Consider the following 13330-nt stretch of genomic DNA (forward strand, 5'->3'; position numbering starts at 1 on the left):
CACACACGCGCGCGCACACGCACACACACACACACCTTTCCTGGTCCACATTCAGCACCTTGCATAGTCAATCCAGTCAATAAAACCTTTTTTTTGGAGTCCTGAGATTTCCAACTTTGTGTGTTATTTTCTTATTGCATCCTTCTCTAATGACTTGAAATATGGAACATGGAGCTAATCCCAGAACAAGTCTAATTCCCACAAACACACCAGCATCTATTCTTTCATCCCTCTCATTTCTAAATCGACATGCAAGACCATTTGAGTGAATGAGTATGGATGCTTTAAGGTATGTGACAAACTGGAAGCCTACGAGCCCGATCTGGACGGCAACATTTTTTTTATGTGACCTACTAAAGCAAATCAACAGCATCGACGTTATAGTTCCTGCTAAATGGATTTGTACTTTTCACTCTGTCTGAAAATCTGTACTAACATTGTGATTTCACTTTTTTTTGTTTTACAGATCATACATGTTTTTTTTCTTCACCAAACCCTTCTCAACATAAACGGAACAAAGGTGTTTGCCATCATATCCTTGATTTCTGATTTCAAGTTCTATTTCTTACTAAAAATATGTTTCATAATGAAAAGAGGGGCCATTATATAATAAGGTGATCATTTTTCTACAATTTTCCTCTAACTACAATGTGGCCTGCCATAAAAAGGAATTTGACACTCCTGCAAGGGCGTAAAATAGACAACTCTGCTATACAAATGAGAGCCAAGTCAGCAAGCGTGCTGCATTTCGGGACATCATGTGCACAATATTAGGACTGCGCGACAAATCGCAGGTGGTTGCGCGGGTCACATGAGCGGCAGCTTCGGAGTGACAAACACGAAGGATGACCATAAGGACGACAGCATGTCGCTTAAGCAAACATTGTTTGCTGGGCATCGCTGCCACATTCGGGTCATGCCACCTTCATGCTTCTTACCCCTTTTGTTGCTGCAATTGACACATTGCAAAGGAAAGAAGTAGCTAGCCAAGTGGTAGTGTTTTAACATTACGTCCTAATATTACGAGTCCAAAGCACTTTGAAGAGAATAATGTTACAGAAATCAAGTTAGGAGGAAAAAGACTCTGTCACCAGAAATTTAAACCATTCTCACCTGTGCCGGGCCGTCCCATGATGATGTCCTTGCGCGGTGCTGGGTGAAGGCTCTCCATGGGCAGGATCAGGGGTAGCAGTGCCGTGGGCGAAGGGTGGCAAGGGACGGGCTGCTGCACCTCGCCCTCAAAGCCCCGGGCCTGCCCTCCTTCTCTGGAGCTGTCCGCGTTACACGGAAAAGGTCCGGCGACCGTCGTGCCAACGGCGACAGATAGGGCCGCCAGCGGGGCGACGTCCGATGTGGGCAGAGAGGACGGCGACGGGGAGACTAGTAGCAAGGTTTGGGCCAGACTTCGCAGAAGGACGGTACCACTGGGGACTGGGGCTGCTGCAGCGTTGATGGGGACAGGAACCTGGAGGCCAGATATCGGTTGGGGCGCGAAGGTGGTTATGCCGTTGTCTTTAGGTAAAGGAGGCTGCACCCCTCCGACTTTTTCGCCCATTTTTCCTAAGGGACACTCAATGAATTTTGTTAGCGGAACGTCAGGGTTCCTCACAATGACAGGTGAGTCCCGCAAGTTCTGATGGGACACAGGCACCACGCGACGAGGCCCTCCGTCGGCGGTCAGAGGGGACGGAGGCGCCGGGGACACAAGGAGAGGAGGAGGGGAGGCAGCAGCGGAGGACGGAGGCCTGCTGGAGGAGGGGGTGGTGGACCCCTTCGGCCTCGAAAAGGTGGGCGTGTGGGAATGTGACGCCGGTGTCTGCGGGGACAGCACTCTGAAAGAGTTGTTGAGGTCGCTCTGCTCCAGCTCTGTCTTGGGCGTGTAATTGTGGTGGTGCAGGGGGAGGGGCGGAGCAGGGGGTGCATCAGGTTTTCGTTTACTGGGGCTCATCGGGACCGTAAACGTCAGGTTGCTGTGGAACGACGGCTGGATGCTCGAAGAGAGTCTTTCCCGTTCTCCTCCCCCTGCCGGGGTGGTTGCCTTGCCGCCACCTCCTCCCCCCGTGCCGCTTGGTTGCCTGTGCCTGTGCCGGTGTTGAAGAACCGGGGAGGCGGTGATCGGGGAGAAGTTTGCCGGCCTGAAGCCAAACAGTGGGGAGGGCGAGGGAGAGGGGGCAGGGGAGAACGGGGACTGGTTGGAGATGGGCGAAAAGGACGGGGTGCCTGAGCGGGAGCTTCCTAGCGACACCAGCATGGTGGCCGCCTCGCACTCGTCAAAGTCGAAGCGTGCCGACAGGTCGTGGGGGAGGAACAAGCGGGGTCTGGAGTCTCCCCGGCTACTCGTCTCGCTGCTTTCCCTTGACGTGTCATCCCACTCAAATTCACTGCCAGCTCTCCCCCGCAGGTCAGACGGCGTCACGGTCCCTGAGCCGCCGCCACCTCCGGCCCTGTCCGCTCCCCCAGCGGCTTCGATCTCCTTGGTCCTCATGGATAGGTGTCTGGAGCAATAGCCGCGACGCTGAGACTCCTTCATGCAGCCCTCCCTGGAGCACAGCCGCCGCCACTGCTTGCCGTTGAACTTTTTCCGAATACCGTTCTGGGTGCACACAACGTCGCCCTTCTTGTATTTCTGAGCCAACGAGAGGGGCGTCCTGGAGCGAGAAGAAGTAGTGGAAGAACCCCCTACGGACAAGGGTGTTGGGGTCTGACTGGGTGTGATCTTGGATGGAGGTAGATTTGGCACAGTGTTCATTTCGGAATTGAGTAAGGCAGGTGAAGGAGGAGGCTGAGGGCTTGCTAGGTTGGCGAAATCCGGGGGCCCCAAACCCCTCACCACAGAGAGGTGGGTCGAGGGTGATTGGTAGCTACTGGACTTGGAAATTATATTTCTGTGCTGTGACGTGGCAGGGCTCGTCTTGGGCGCAGCAGACATATTTAGACGAGATACCTCAACATCTTCCTCTGGGATGTTGACGTGTTTGGGTCTCTCTATGTCTGAGTAGATTGTGCTGGCCCCCATATTAGCAGTTATGGTGGAGGGATGCAAATTTCCGTAGGGATGCCCGGCGGCGAGCCCTTGATGAGACAAGCCATGGGTCAGCCTTGCTCCCCCTACCAGTACACCCATTCCACTACTCAACTGGCAAACCTCTCTCTCCACCTCCATCTCCTCCCTCCACTCTCGTTCTTCTCTTTCCCTGTCCCGCTCCCTTTCCCGCACACCCCCACCCTCCAAGTGCGGGACATCCCAAGGAGGGGTGAGGAGTCTCAGACTTTGTCGGGAAACCCACACGGTCTGAGGTTTACTTTTATCTCCCCGTTGACGGCCAGTGCCGTTGCCCAGCATCTCTCCGTCTTCACTCAGAACCACCTGGTAGGGGAACGAGACACCAGGGTGAGGGTCCACCTGAGAGACAACCCCCTCTCTGTACAGCAGCGGCCCCCCCTCGTCTCCCCCAAAGGGCACACACACTTTTGTACTAACAGCTACGGTCGACACACCAGGTGGGGGCGCATCCAAAACTAATTCCACAACGCTCGCGGATCCTGATGCAGTCATCATGGTTCCGCCATCAAAAGGATATTTAACAATGGTGTTCTTTCCTTGGAGCTGGACTTGGACGCTACGCCCCCGTACCTCCCTTACCACACCAGGTGTGAACACCGGGGACAGGGAGCACAAGTCTTTCTCCTGGCCTGTCGCGCCGACACCGGCTTCGACAGAGTTCCTTATTTGTCGAGCCAAGACTCTCTGATTTTTCAAACCTTTGCCAAGTTCTTCAGCAAGTGCTTCACCAAGTTCACCGGTATCGCCGGCCCCCTTGGGCAGCGAGTTCAGAAAGGGAGCAGGGGTCTTTGGGTTGCTCAGTCCATTTGCCTCCGTCACGTCGAGATCAGCCGAGTGCTCGCTGGCTGTGTCGGTGGAGGAGGAGCGCACTGAGTTGGGGGCGGCCTCTGATTCGTTTGCCCCCACCTGGGGCTCTTTTTCTATGGTGGCTACTAGTGTCCTGAGAGCCCCGCCATCTTCTGTGCCTTTACTAACAACTTGTTGAACTGAAGACTGATTACCTGAGCACGCATTACTTCTGCTATTGGCCATGGTAATGTTACTCTTTATAGGAGCATCTGTTTTGATGTTTATGATATGACTAACATTGTTGCAATTCTTTAGATGATTAAGAGTCGGATTCACACTGTCACCGATTTTGTTGCCTGTGGGTGCATGGCTGGAGGTAGGAAGGGTGGCGGGAAGAGTGGCGTTGTTGGCAAAGTGCTCATAAGTGTATTTCTTCTTGGGAACGCGAGCTTTGAAAGTGGCCGTTTTTCTGCTTGACACAGAGGCCGGGCCGGGGTTGTGGTTGGCAGCCAGAGAGGTAGGGGATGCTGCTGAGCCTGCCGACACACTTTGGCACTCCGTCAAATTTTGTGCCGTCTTTGCCGCGTCCTTATCGGCCGGTTTCCTCGACCCGGTTGACTCGCCCCTCCCGGGGGTATGCTGGTCTGCGATCAGCTCCTTGTGAAGGTCGCCCGCTGCGGGTGGGCTCTGCTTGGAGAAAGTGCTGGGTGTGTTCTGTGGGCTTTTGCAGAGTGACTCTTGCTTGATTCTTTTGGGGACTGTCTCTTGAGGAGGCTTAGCGCTCGCTTTCCTTCGCCCTCCTCGGCCTCGGGATGACGAAGGGGATCGCCCCCGTTGCTTTTTGAATGGACTCATTTCTATTTAGATACGGATTTGTGTGAGGTTCCTTTTCTTTTTCACGCTCTCCTTTAAGGCACTTCTGTCTTGCCGTCTTCTCTGTACTGAATATCTAGAAGGAAAGAAAGAGACACACATGGTCATTTGCTAGGAATGGTCACCAGTTCATCACAGGCTAAATACAAACACTCACAGACTCACACTTAGAGAATTTACTATTGTGGTCTCAATTCACCATACCTAGGCAGATGCATGTTTTTCTGAAGAAAATGGAGTACGTGGGGCTGACCTATGCGAACAGCCACTCAGTCGATATTTGAAGATTTGAAACGTCGACTTTGAGGTAAACCACACGCACGCACCACTGTGCCGCTCTAACTTCAATCCAAAATGTAATAATTGGCTTGGTTGAACATTTGACATTTACTGCATTGCAGTGTGTCGCCTTGTGATGAGGATTTATGAAATTCACTCATCAAAGCTTCCCTGCGCCATATGCACTCTTTTTTTTGGGGGGGGGGGGGGGGGGAGTAAAGAGAGAAAGAAAGAGAAATAAGGAAAATCCCTTTTTTGATACCTTTTTATGGGCACAACCCTCCTGCATGTGGAACTACTGAAATACAAACTTGACAAATATGTAGACTCTATATTTGTGGCAGTAAACTTTTCGTAAATGTTCCTGGCTAAAACGGTGTTGACTCACAAACATATAGACACCCGCGCTCGCACGAACACACACGCGTAAGCTCCAAGTCTCCTAGTACAGGTCGCCAGATCTCCCCCGAGCGACTTTCACCCGCAACGGAGAGTTTTACTCAGGCTAGGCTCCAACCTGTGTCTTCAAACTAAACGTTGCAACAACAAACGGTCTATTTTGCCTTGGGAAAGCGGCCTGCGGCGGCGGGCCCCACTGAGGTCACCCAACAACACGACTGTATGAGGGAGAGCGAGAGGTGGTAGCGTGCGAGGCGGATGTTTGTTAAGAGCCTTCTGGAGGAGTCGCTGGGAATTTCCACAGCCTCTCTCGCTCGCTCCCCGACACACACTTTTCTCCAGTCATCTTCCTCCATCAACATTTCAGCACAGGGGAAGCCAATGTGGAATTATGCTGACAAAAATGGGAGGAATGTCTATTTATTTCATTATTTCACTTTAAATCTGGCACAGGACGCTCCACGACAAATACAGACTGTGCAAACACACAAGCACATGTTGTCCTTCCGCGTAATCATGTTGAAATGCACGGCTCTTTCCAATTATAACACGCAACAAATTAAACAAAGTTACGCACATTTGCATGACGTGACCTTGCGACGTCAAATAAAACGCAGCGAGATCTAATCCCATTGCTTGTAAGAGAGCAGCAAAAGGACTTATTTCCTTGATCCTCTCGCACGTTTTTCAGCTATTGTCATCACAATTGTATCTTTTCCTCATTTCCATAGCGTGATATAAGCAAAGTATTGAAATACTCTTCATGTACGGTCCCCTGGGCACATTTAGCGATTCCTTGAATGCGACAAAAGGTCAAAGTCACAAACACAAGTAGGCCACACACATCTTTTCATTTTCCTAAAAACATTCAGAATTACTTCAGCAATTCCGCATTTAAGTTAATGAAATTCATATTGTGTCATTTAAGATGTTTTAGACAACACCTTGTTAATTTTCTTCATTAAAAATTTGGAGTAGGCTGGAACGAATTAATTGTATTTCACTTTATTTCAATGGGGAAAATTAATTTAATACAAATAAAAAGGTTTTATCACGTAAAAAAATTATATATCAATAAATGATCATTTGTGGTGACTTTATTCTTGTAAAATTATATTTTCCCCCTTTGTTATGGTTCATATTTTTGCTCCCCCAACAGTCCTCTACACGTGGATTTAGGTCTGGGTTCACTGTGAGGGCATCTTCTGTTCATTTTTGCAACGGTGAAAGGTGACAGCTGTTTTTAGCTTCATGCCATTTTGCAGACTTATTTTGCATACCATTTTGTTTGAATATTTCTATATATTCCAATTTGTTGCTTTTCAAAATGGTGCGGCGCACAAGTGAAAACCTTGCGAACATGATGTTATTTATTTCCATGCACGGGCCGTAGGTTGCTGTCAATAGACAGAGGTGAACACACATGATCAGCCTCCACCCATTGCTACACACCGATATGACTTGAGGCAAATTAGAAAAACAAAAGAGAAAAGCAGGAAGGAGACGCCAGCTCTCGGCTGACCAACCACTCGGCCGAATCGCTGCTTGATCTTCGCTCGGAAAAATCTGCTCGGTGGTGCTCGTGGCTCCGTGTGTGTGCGTGCGTGTTCTTACTCTGTTAGTACACAAAGGAGTTTGCGGCCATCTTGACCCTTCTCTTTATTTTCACCGGAAAGTATTTAGATTTTTGATAAATTTTTATCACAAATGCTAAGGTCAACTCTTATCTGCTTCTTTTAATAAATGTCCGTCCTTTTTGTCCAACGCTTATCCTCCCATTTGCACGTCATCTAAGCGAAGCCTGATCAAGGTGTTAGCCGGAGAGCCGGAACTTGTGATGAGACAGACAAATGGTGGGCTTGTCGTCGCCTTGCTGTTGGACAGGACAAACGTCACCTCGGCGTCCTCCAAACACGTCAAACTTTACACACACATTGAAAACGCTTTCGGTCTCTGCCTCTCTCTTTGCGCAATTTACAGTGCACTCGTGCACGCGTTAAAATCTCCCTTGTCTCTCTCACGCACAGAGACACATGCAAGCATGCACTCACACGTTTACTGAGAAGCATCAAATAGGGCATTTTCGGTTTAATCCGTACACGAGATGAAAATCTATAAGTGAGAGTTCAAATGTAGAATTTAACAGAATTGTTTTCATTAACACAAGACATGGTGTGCGCACGATATTTATATCTGCCCTACTTTGACGCCCAAACACCGATACTCGTACTGGTATTGGTGTGGGGAAAACAAATTGGTATTGAACAACCCTACCAAAAATTGAAAATGACGTCGGCCATTTTGGGTGAAAGCAGACATTTTGTGGCAAATGACACTGTGAATTGCCCAATTGAGTATTTTGGACCGAAGTGCGATTGGGTACACGTCTACCATAACAGGACACACATTATAGTGTTGCTTGGAGATGATTTGCCTTGAAAAATGGGGTGCCAAGCCCGTTTGTAGCTTCTTGCAGATTTTTTAGAATTTTGCTCTTGGAAGATGTGGGGGGACAGCTTTTTACTTTAAGTGGGTCACGATGCAAGGCACAAGCTGGCGTGATGAAATATGACACGGTGAACGTTTGATGCATTATGAGTATTTTGGGGCATGACAGGCCGCATTTAAATGCTCTCAGGGGTCCGTATAAGACCCACGGGCCGTAGGTTGCTCTATGAGATTCTGGTTTCTATTGATTCCATGTCCTTTTGGGCAGACTCTACTTGCCATCGTGGACATCAATGTGCCTGCAGGAATCAATTTTTAAAAATGTCTAAAAAGCTGCATGATTGAGATGATTGCAATGTAAGCTGTGAAGGTGGTGATGCAGTGCAAGAAAAGATCGTAGCTAGAGTACTACTATCATGTCTGACTCAAAGGCCAGCTCGTAAACAACACCTAAAAAAATTAAAAGTCAAGTGACGTTGTTTTAGGAGATAGCGACCGGACAGTCAAAATTCCCACCTCTAAAACACAAAATTCACTGGCTATATTGTTATTAAACTTTTCAAAAAATGTCAGCAAGCTAAAGGAAAGCTACTCGGTTGTAAAGCCTTCGTAGTACGCACGACTTACTACACAACAACGACGATGGCAGCGAAGGCGGCCACGCTAAAACCTTCCAAATTAGCCTGTATTCCTCACGGCTGCCGTTCCTCGTTCATAAAAGACAAATTATGTAAAGAAATAAGTGGACAAAATGTCCCGTCGTGGCGGACCGCAGTGCCGCGAAAAGAGGTCGACGTGCTTTTTGGACTCGACCCCAACACGAAAAAGGTGGTGAAGAAAAAGTAGCAAAAATCCATTACCACGTTGTAATAAAGCCGTAGTCGTCTTCGATTGTGTTCCGGTTGTCATGCTCATTCGTGGTGCGACATTTCGGGAAAGTTTAAAGCTTGTTGTTTAGTGTGTGTGTGTGTGTGTGTGCGTGTGTACAACAGCTCTCCGCCTCCTCCCTCGTCCTGCCCACTGAGCGGTTCGTTTCTCGTGCAGAACCAGAACAACAACCCGGTCGTTATCCCCCGTAAAGAAAGCGTTTAAGTCGGCTGAGCTTCGCAGCCTCCCCTCCGCTAACTTAGTTAGGACTCACCCGTGCGGAGCCTTTTCCTCTTCAGCAGGGAAGGGAGAAAAAAAGATTTACGGTCTTATTTGGAGGAAGAGGTTGCCCGCACGGCACCTGCGATCATCCCCTTGGCTGTCGGCTCGGAGGACACTGAAGTCCCGGAGATGAGTTACTTTTCTCTCCTGTCAAACATCACCAAGCTCCCTGCACTGAAACTCCAACAAGGATACGCAAAAGTATCGCTCGTCTCTTTTCCACTACAGTCACAAAATGGTGAATGAACCACTAACAGCTGGGCGCAGCAGCCAATCAGAGGTCGCTGACAGGTACAGTAGCCAATCGGCGGCGGTGTCCCGAGACAAGGGGGCGCGGTATGCTGTCAAGGTCCACTTTACGGACGGAGGGAGCCGGCCAATAGCGGCGGAGATGCTCAGACAAACCGGCGTCCCGTCCCAAACTTTACAGTTACCAATGAGAGCTCTGGGAACCATAGGAACAGCACGAGGGAGGGCTGAGAGGCGGGACTATGCAGAGGAGAGCCAATAAAAAGGCACAAACGCTATCTCCCCTTTGTGAGTATGATTTACCATAATTGACAGCGGCATACGAGGACAATAATGCTTTAAACCAAATGTGCAATACTTACGGGTATTTTATACGGCATTAAACGCTTCCGTGTTTTATACTGTATAAGTTGGAGCCAAACGCAGCTGTGTTACTTCAGGCTATGACTTTCTACCCTTCCCTCTCTTTTTACTCTCTCAGCAACAGAGCCCCGCTTTCACTGCCGCTCCAGCCAATCATAACGCGGCACAAGCTCCCGGTTCTACCACTCGCCCCGCCTACTCAAAGTGAACGAGGCCGGAGCCTGGTGGCGTCACCACAATAGTAGGCGATTGGCCAACCGCAAGACGTTCTTCTGGCCAATGGAGGCTTGCGAGGGTGACGTCACCAAGTGTGTTGCCACCAGCTGGTCGGAGGGGGCGCGGCCTACGTACACTCGGTTAACCTCTTGTTTGTAAATCGTTGGACGATGATTGACACATTGGGAGACGACGCCTTTTTAATAATGATTTAATTTAATATTCTTTTGTTGTAGTAAGAAAGACAAGAACACGACGAAGAGAAAAGCAGACGTTACACAATCGCTTTTTTATGTGTAGTAACAATACCCGGACTGGGACAGACAATAGCGCCCCCTCCAGTGCCAAAACAGTCATAAGGTAACAAATCAAAATTCATGAAAATAATCAAAATTTCTACAGAGGTGGCAAAAATATTCACACTCAATGTTGTTGTCAATGTGTAGAAAACAGTTTTGTAAAAAAAAAGTACTGATTCAAGTCCATTAGGCAAAAGTTAAAAAGTGTAAAATAAAAATATATCTATTAGCTATCCATCCATCCATCCATCCATCCATCCATCCATCCATCCATCCATCCATCCATCCATCCATCCATCCATCCATCCATCCATCCATCCATCCATCCATCCATCCATCGGTTAACACTGTTCATTTTAAGATTTTAACTTAAGAAGATGTGACTTATTTCCATAGTAGTAGGCGAGGCTGTCTGCTAACGTTTAAATGTTGTTTTGGGGCAACATCTACTGGCCATCTAGCAAAATTGCACATAGTAAGAGTCACTCGCTTTCGTTGGTTGTGTGCCCTTTATTGGTTGATTGTGTACAGAAGCCTGGCACGAGTTATTCTCGGGGATCAGTTTACTCAATAAATTGTAACGCACAACATTTTCTGTCTTTACCTTCATCGTTACACACTTATCTCAAGAGTCTACAATCTAAATAGTATCCCTTATTTGAATGAATGCCATTTAACATAAAAAGAGTCGAAAAATAAAAATATCTTCCTCATTTTGCGTGTCCGTCTTTGTCAAACCTTCTTTACATTTCTTGAAAACGTAAGTCAGTCCCCCACCAATTGTCTCATCTCGTTAGCAAGCCCCCGACCTAACCCTCACTAGGAGACTATATCCCCTATATACCCTTTTTTATTTGAGGAAAATGTGCCTCAAAGGTAGTGCGTGCGCGTGCGCGTGCACGTGCGTGAGTGTGTGTGTGTGTGTGTGTGTGTGTGTGTGTGTGTGTGATGCTCATTGAGTCATGGATATGATCACATAATTAGGTGCAGCGGTAAATAAGTGTTTAAAATTCCAACGCCGCTAGGTGCCAGTATCGCTCTGCATAAACCTTCACCCCCTCTATTACTAGTTTTAATTGAAGCCTTCTTTCAATCATACACAAAGCACAGTGGTTAAATATTTTGTATACGTTCTAGCAATACACATAAAAGGCCACTTAGTGACAGTATTGCTGGATTCTTTTTCTTTATCAAATCATTACCATTAGCATGTAACTTGAAAACTTCACCTGTACAATTCAAAAAGGTCTTCACAGTTTGAGCTTGAGTTGAATTAATTCCCTTTAAATGATTTCCGAAGAGATATCATGTTGTTTATGTTTATGTTTAGTACCTTTAACCTGAGCTTTAGGCTGACAATCAAGTTAATGAAGAAAGAGAGTGTAGAGTGTCCGCCCTGAGACTGGAAAGTTGTGCGTTCAAACCCCGGCCGGGTCATACCAAAGACTATAAAAATGGGACCCATTCCCTCCCTGCTTGGCATTCAGCATTAAGGGTTGGAATTGGGGGGTAAGATCACCAAATGATTCCCGAGCGCGGCACCGCTGCTACTCACTGCTCCCCTCTCCCCCAGGGCATGGGTCAAATGCAGAGGACACATTTCACCACACTCAGACGTGTGTGTGACGACAATCATTGGGACTTTAACTTTAAGTGTCCCCGTATTTTACGCTGTGGTGCCACCTCTTCAGGGTTAAAGATTTAGAAGAAGCACCTGTGGTAAAACTCTTTCCATTATGGAAAAACACTTGCGCGCTTATCCCGTAATCTTGATATCCAGTTTAAAGTCCGTGTACTACTTCAACACACCGGCACAATGACTGTTTCACGCTGGAATTATTGTCCACTACTAGTGCCATATTTGTCTGACTAATACGCAATTAAACTTTACTGGCAAACTAAGACACTGCGTTATCAACATGGCTAAACCCAAATAGTGGGCATGTGTCACACACCCTTATTAGTGAGGCAAAACAACTTTTTATAGCGCATTTAAATGCTCTTCACATACTTATAAATACGACAAGATTTACAAAAGCATTCACAAAAGAAACCTAAGGACATTTAATTTTTTTGTCTTACAGGGGAGTGAGGACAAAGAGCAGTACTTGCGCTACTCGTGACTTTCTACTAGTTGACATCTAGTGGTTGACTATTAGTACTTGTAACACGTGGATGACAACTTAGCATTTTGCAAAACTTAAAAGCTCAAGAGGAGACGACAGAGTTTAATTAAAGCATAATAAAGTGGGTGCAGAAAAGGCACGGCCAGCCACATGGAGCGGAACAGTTGCTCCTTGTGTGCTCGGCGCATTCTTGTAACGTTACACCGCTCAGCTGCTCCCTACACCAGCTCCACCTTCACATCCATGACAGAACGTTCATTTCACTGCCTTCTCGCATGCCTCCGCTGTACCAACAACATCCCCATGACCATAAACTTGACCAGTACAGTAATCATGCACACATGGCTGAGTTCAAGTATTAAGGTCTGGAGCTTATGTTAGATACCAGCAAAATAAGCATTTTATCACACCCGTAATGTATAGCCTGATGAGGTCAGCAGAGAAGAAAACGAAAACGTGAGTCGCAGACTGTCAAAGAAAACCACAAGGTTGTGGTTATCAGGTTGCAAGTGTGCACAGATGTTGCTTTTCTCTGTAAGCCGCAGGAAGTGGCGGTAAACAAAACTTGTGTGCTCTCGTATAGGGGCACACGCAAGCACTCACCCCCACACACACACACGCACGCACTCACCCCCCCACACACACACGCACGCACACACACTCACACAGACTCACACACACTCACACAGACTCACACACACACACACACACACACACACACACACACACACACACACACACGCACATATCATCCGAGCATAGTTTATGCTCAAAGCAGGGCTGCAAACCTTTCAACCACGTAGTATCTTGCAAACATAAGCTATTGACTAGACCACCATAGAACATTTCCTCACCCTAACCCGAACACTTGTGACCTTGCTTTTTTCATCCCTCCCCAACTCATCCCTCACTTGTTAAATATCTTTCCTCCTCTTCTTTTACCTCCTCCTCCTCTTTCCCTCCACACGTCACAGTAGGTGGATGATTAGGTAGGATGATGGTGGAGTGTGTGCATTCTAGTGTGACAGCACGCGCACAGCCACCTCCACGTTGACTCACGCACCAACCATGGCCAT

At 47.7% G+C, this 13330-nt stretch overlaps 1 protein-coding gene across 3 annotated transcripts in view; it reads right to left on the reverse strand.

Moving 5' to 3' along the window:
• cicb (capicua transcriptional repressor b) overlaps positions 1-9135 on the reverse strand; it is a 28624-nt gene extending 19489 nt beyond the window's left edge. For 2 of the 3 annotated variants that reach the window (XM_061289103.1, XM_061289105.1), the window contains exons 1-2: positions 8713-8873; positions 1114-4802 (exon numbers count right to left, since the gene is read on the reverse strand). In XM_061289103.1, coding sequence (XP_061145087.1) covers positions 1114-4708 — 3595 coding nt within the window. In that variant the 5' untranslated portion in view covers positions 4709-4802; positions 8713-8873. Of the gene's footprint in view, positions 1-1113; positions 4803-8712; positions 8874-8993 lie in introns of those variants that run through there. The other variant, XM_061289104.1, reaches the window with a different exon arrangement.
• Between the last annotated feature and the right edge of the window lie 4195 nt (positions 9136-13330).

Source organism: Syngnathus typhle, linkage group LG10 (assembly GCF_033458585.1).
Source record: "Syngnathus typhle isolate RoL2023-S1 ecotype Sweden linkage group LG10, RoL_Styp_1.0, whole genome shotgun sequence".
NCBI lineage: Eukaryota > Metazoa > Chordata > Actinopteri > Syngnathiformes > Syngnathidae > Syngnathus > Syngnathus typhle.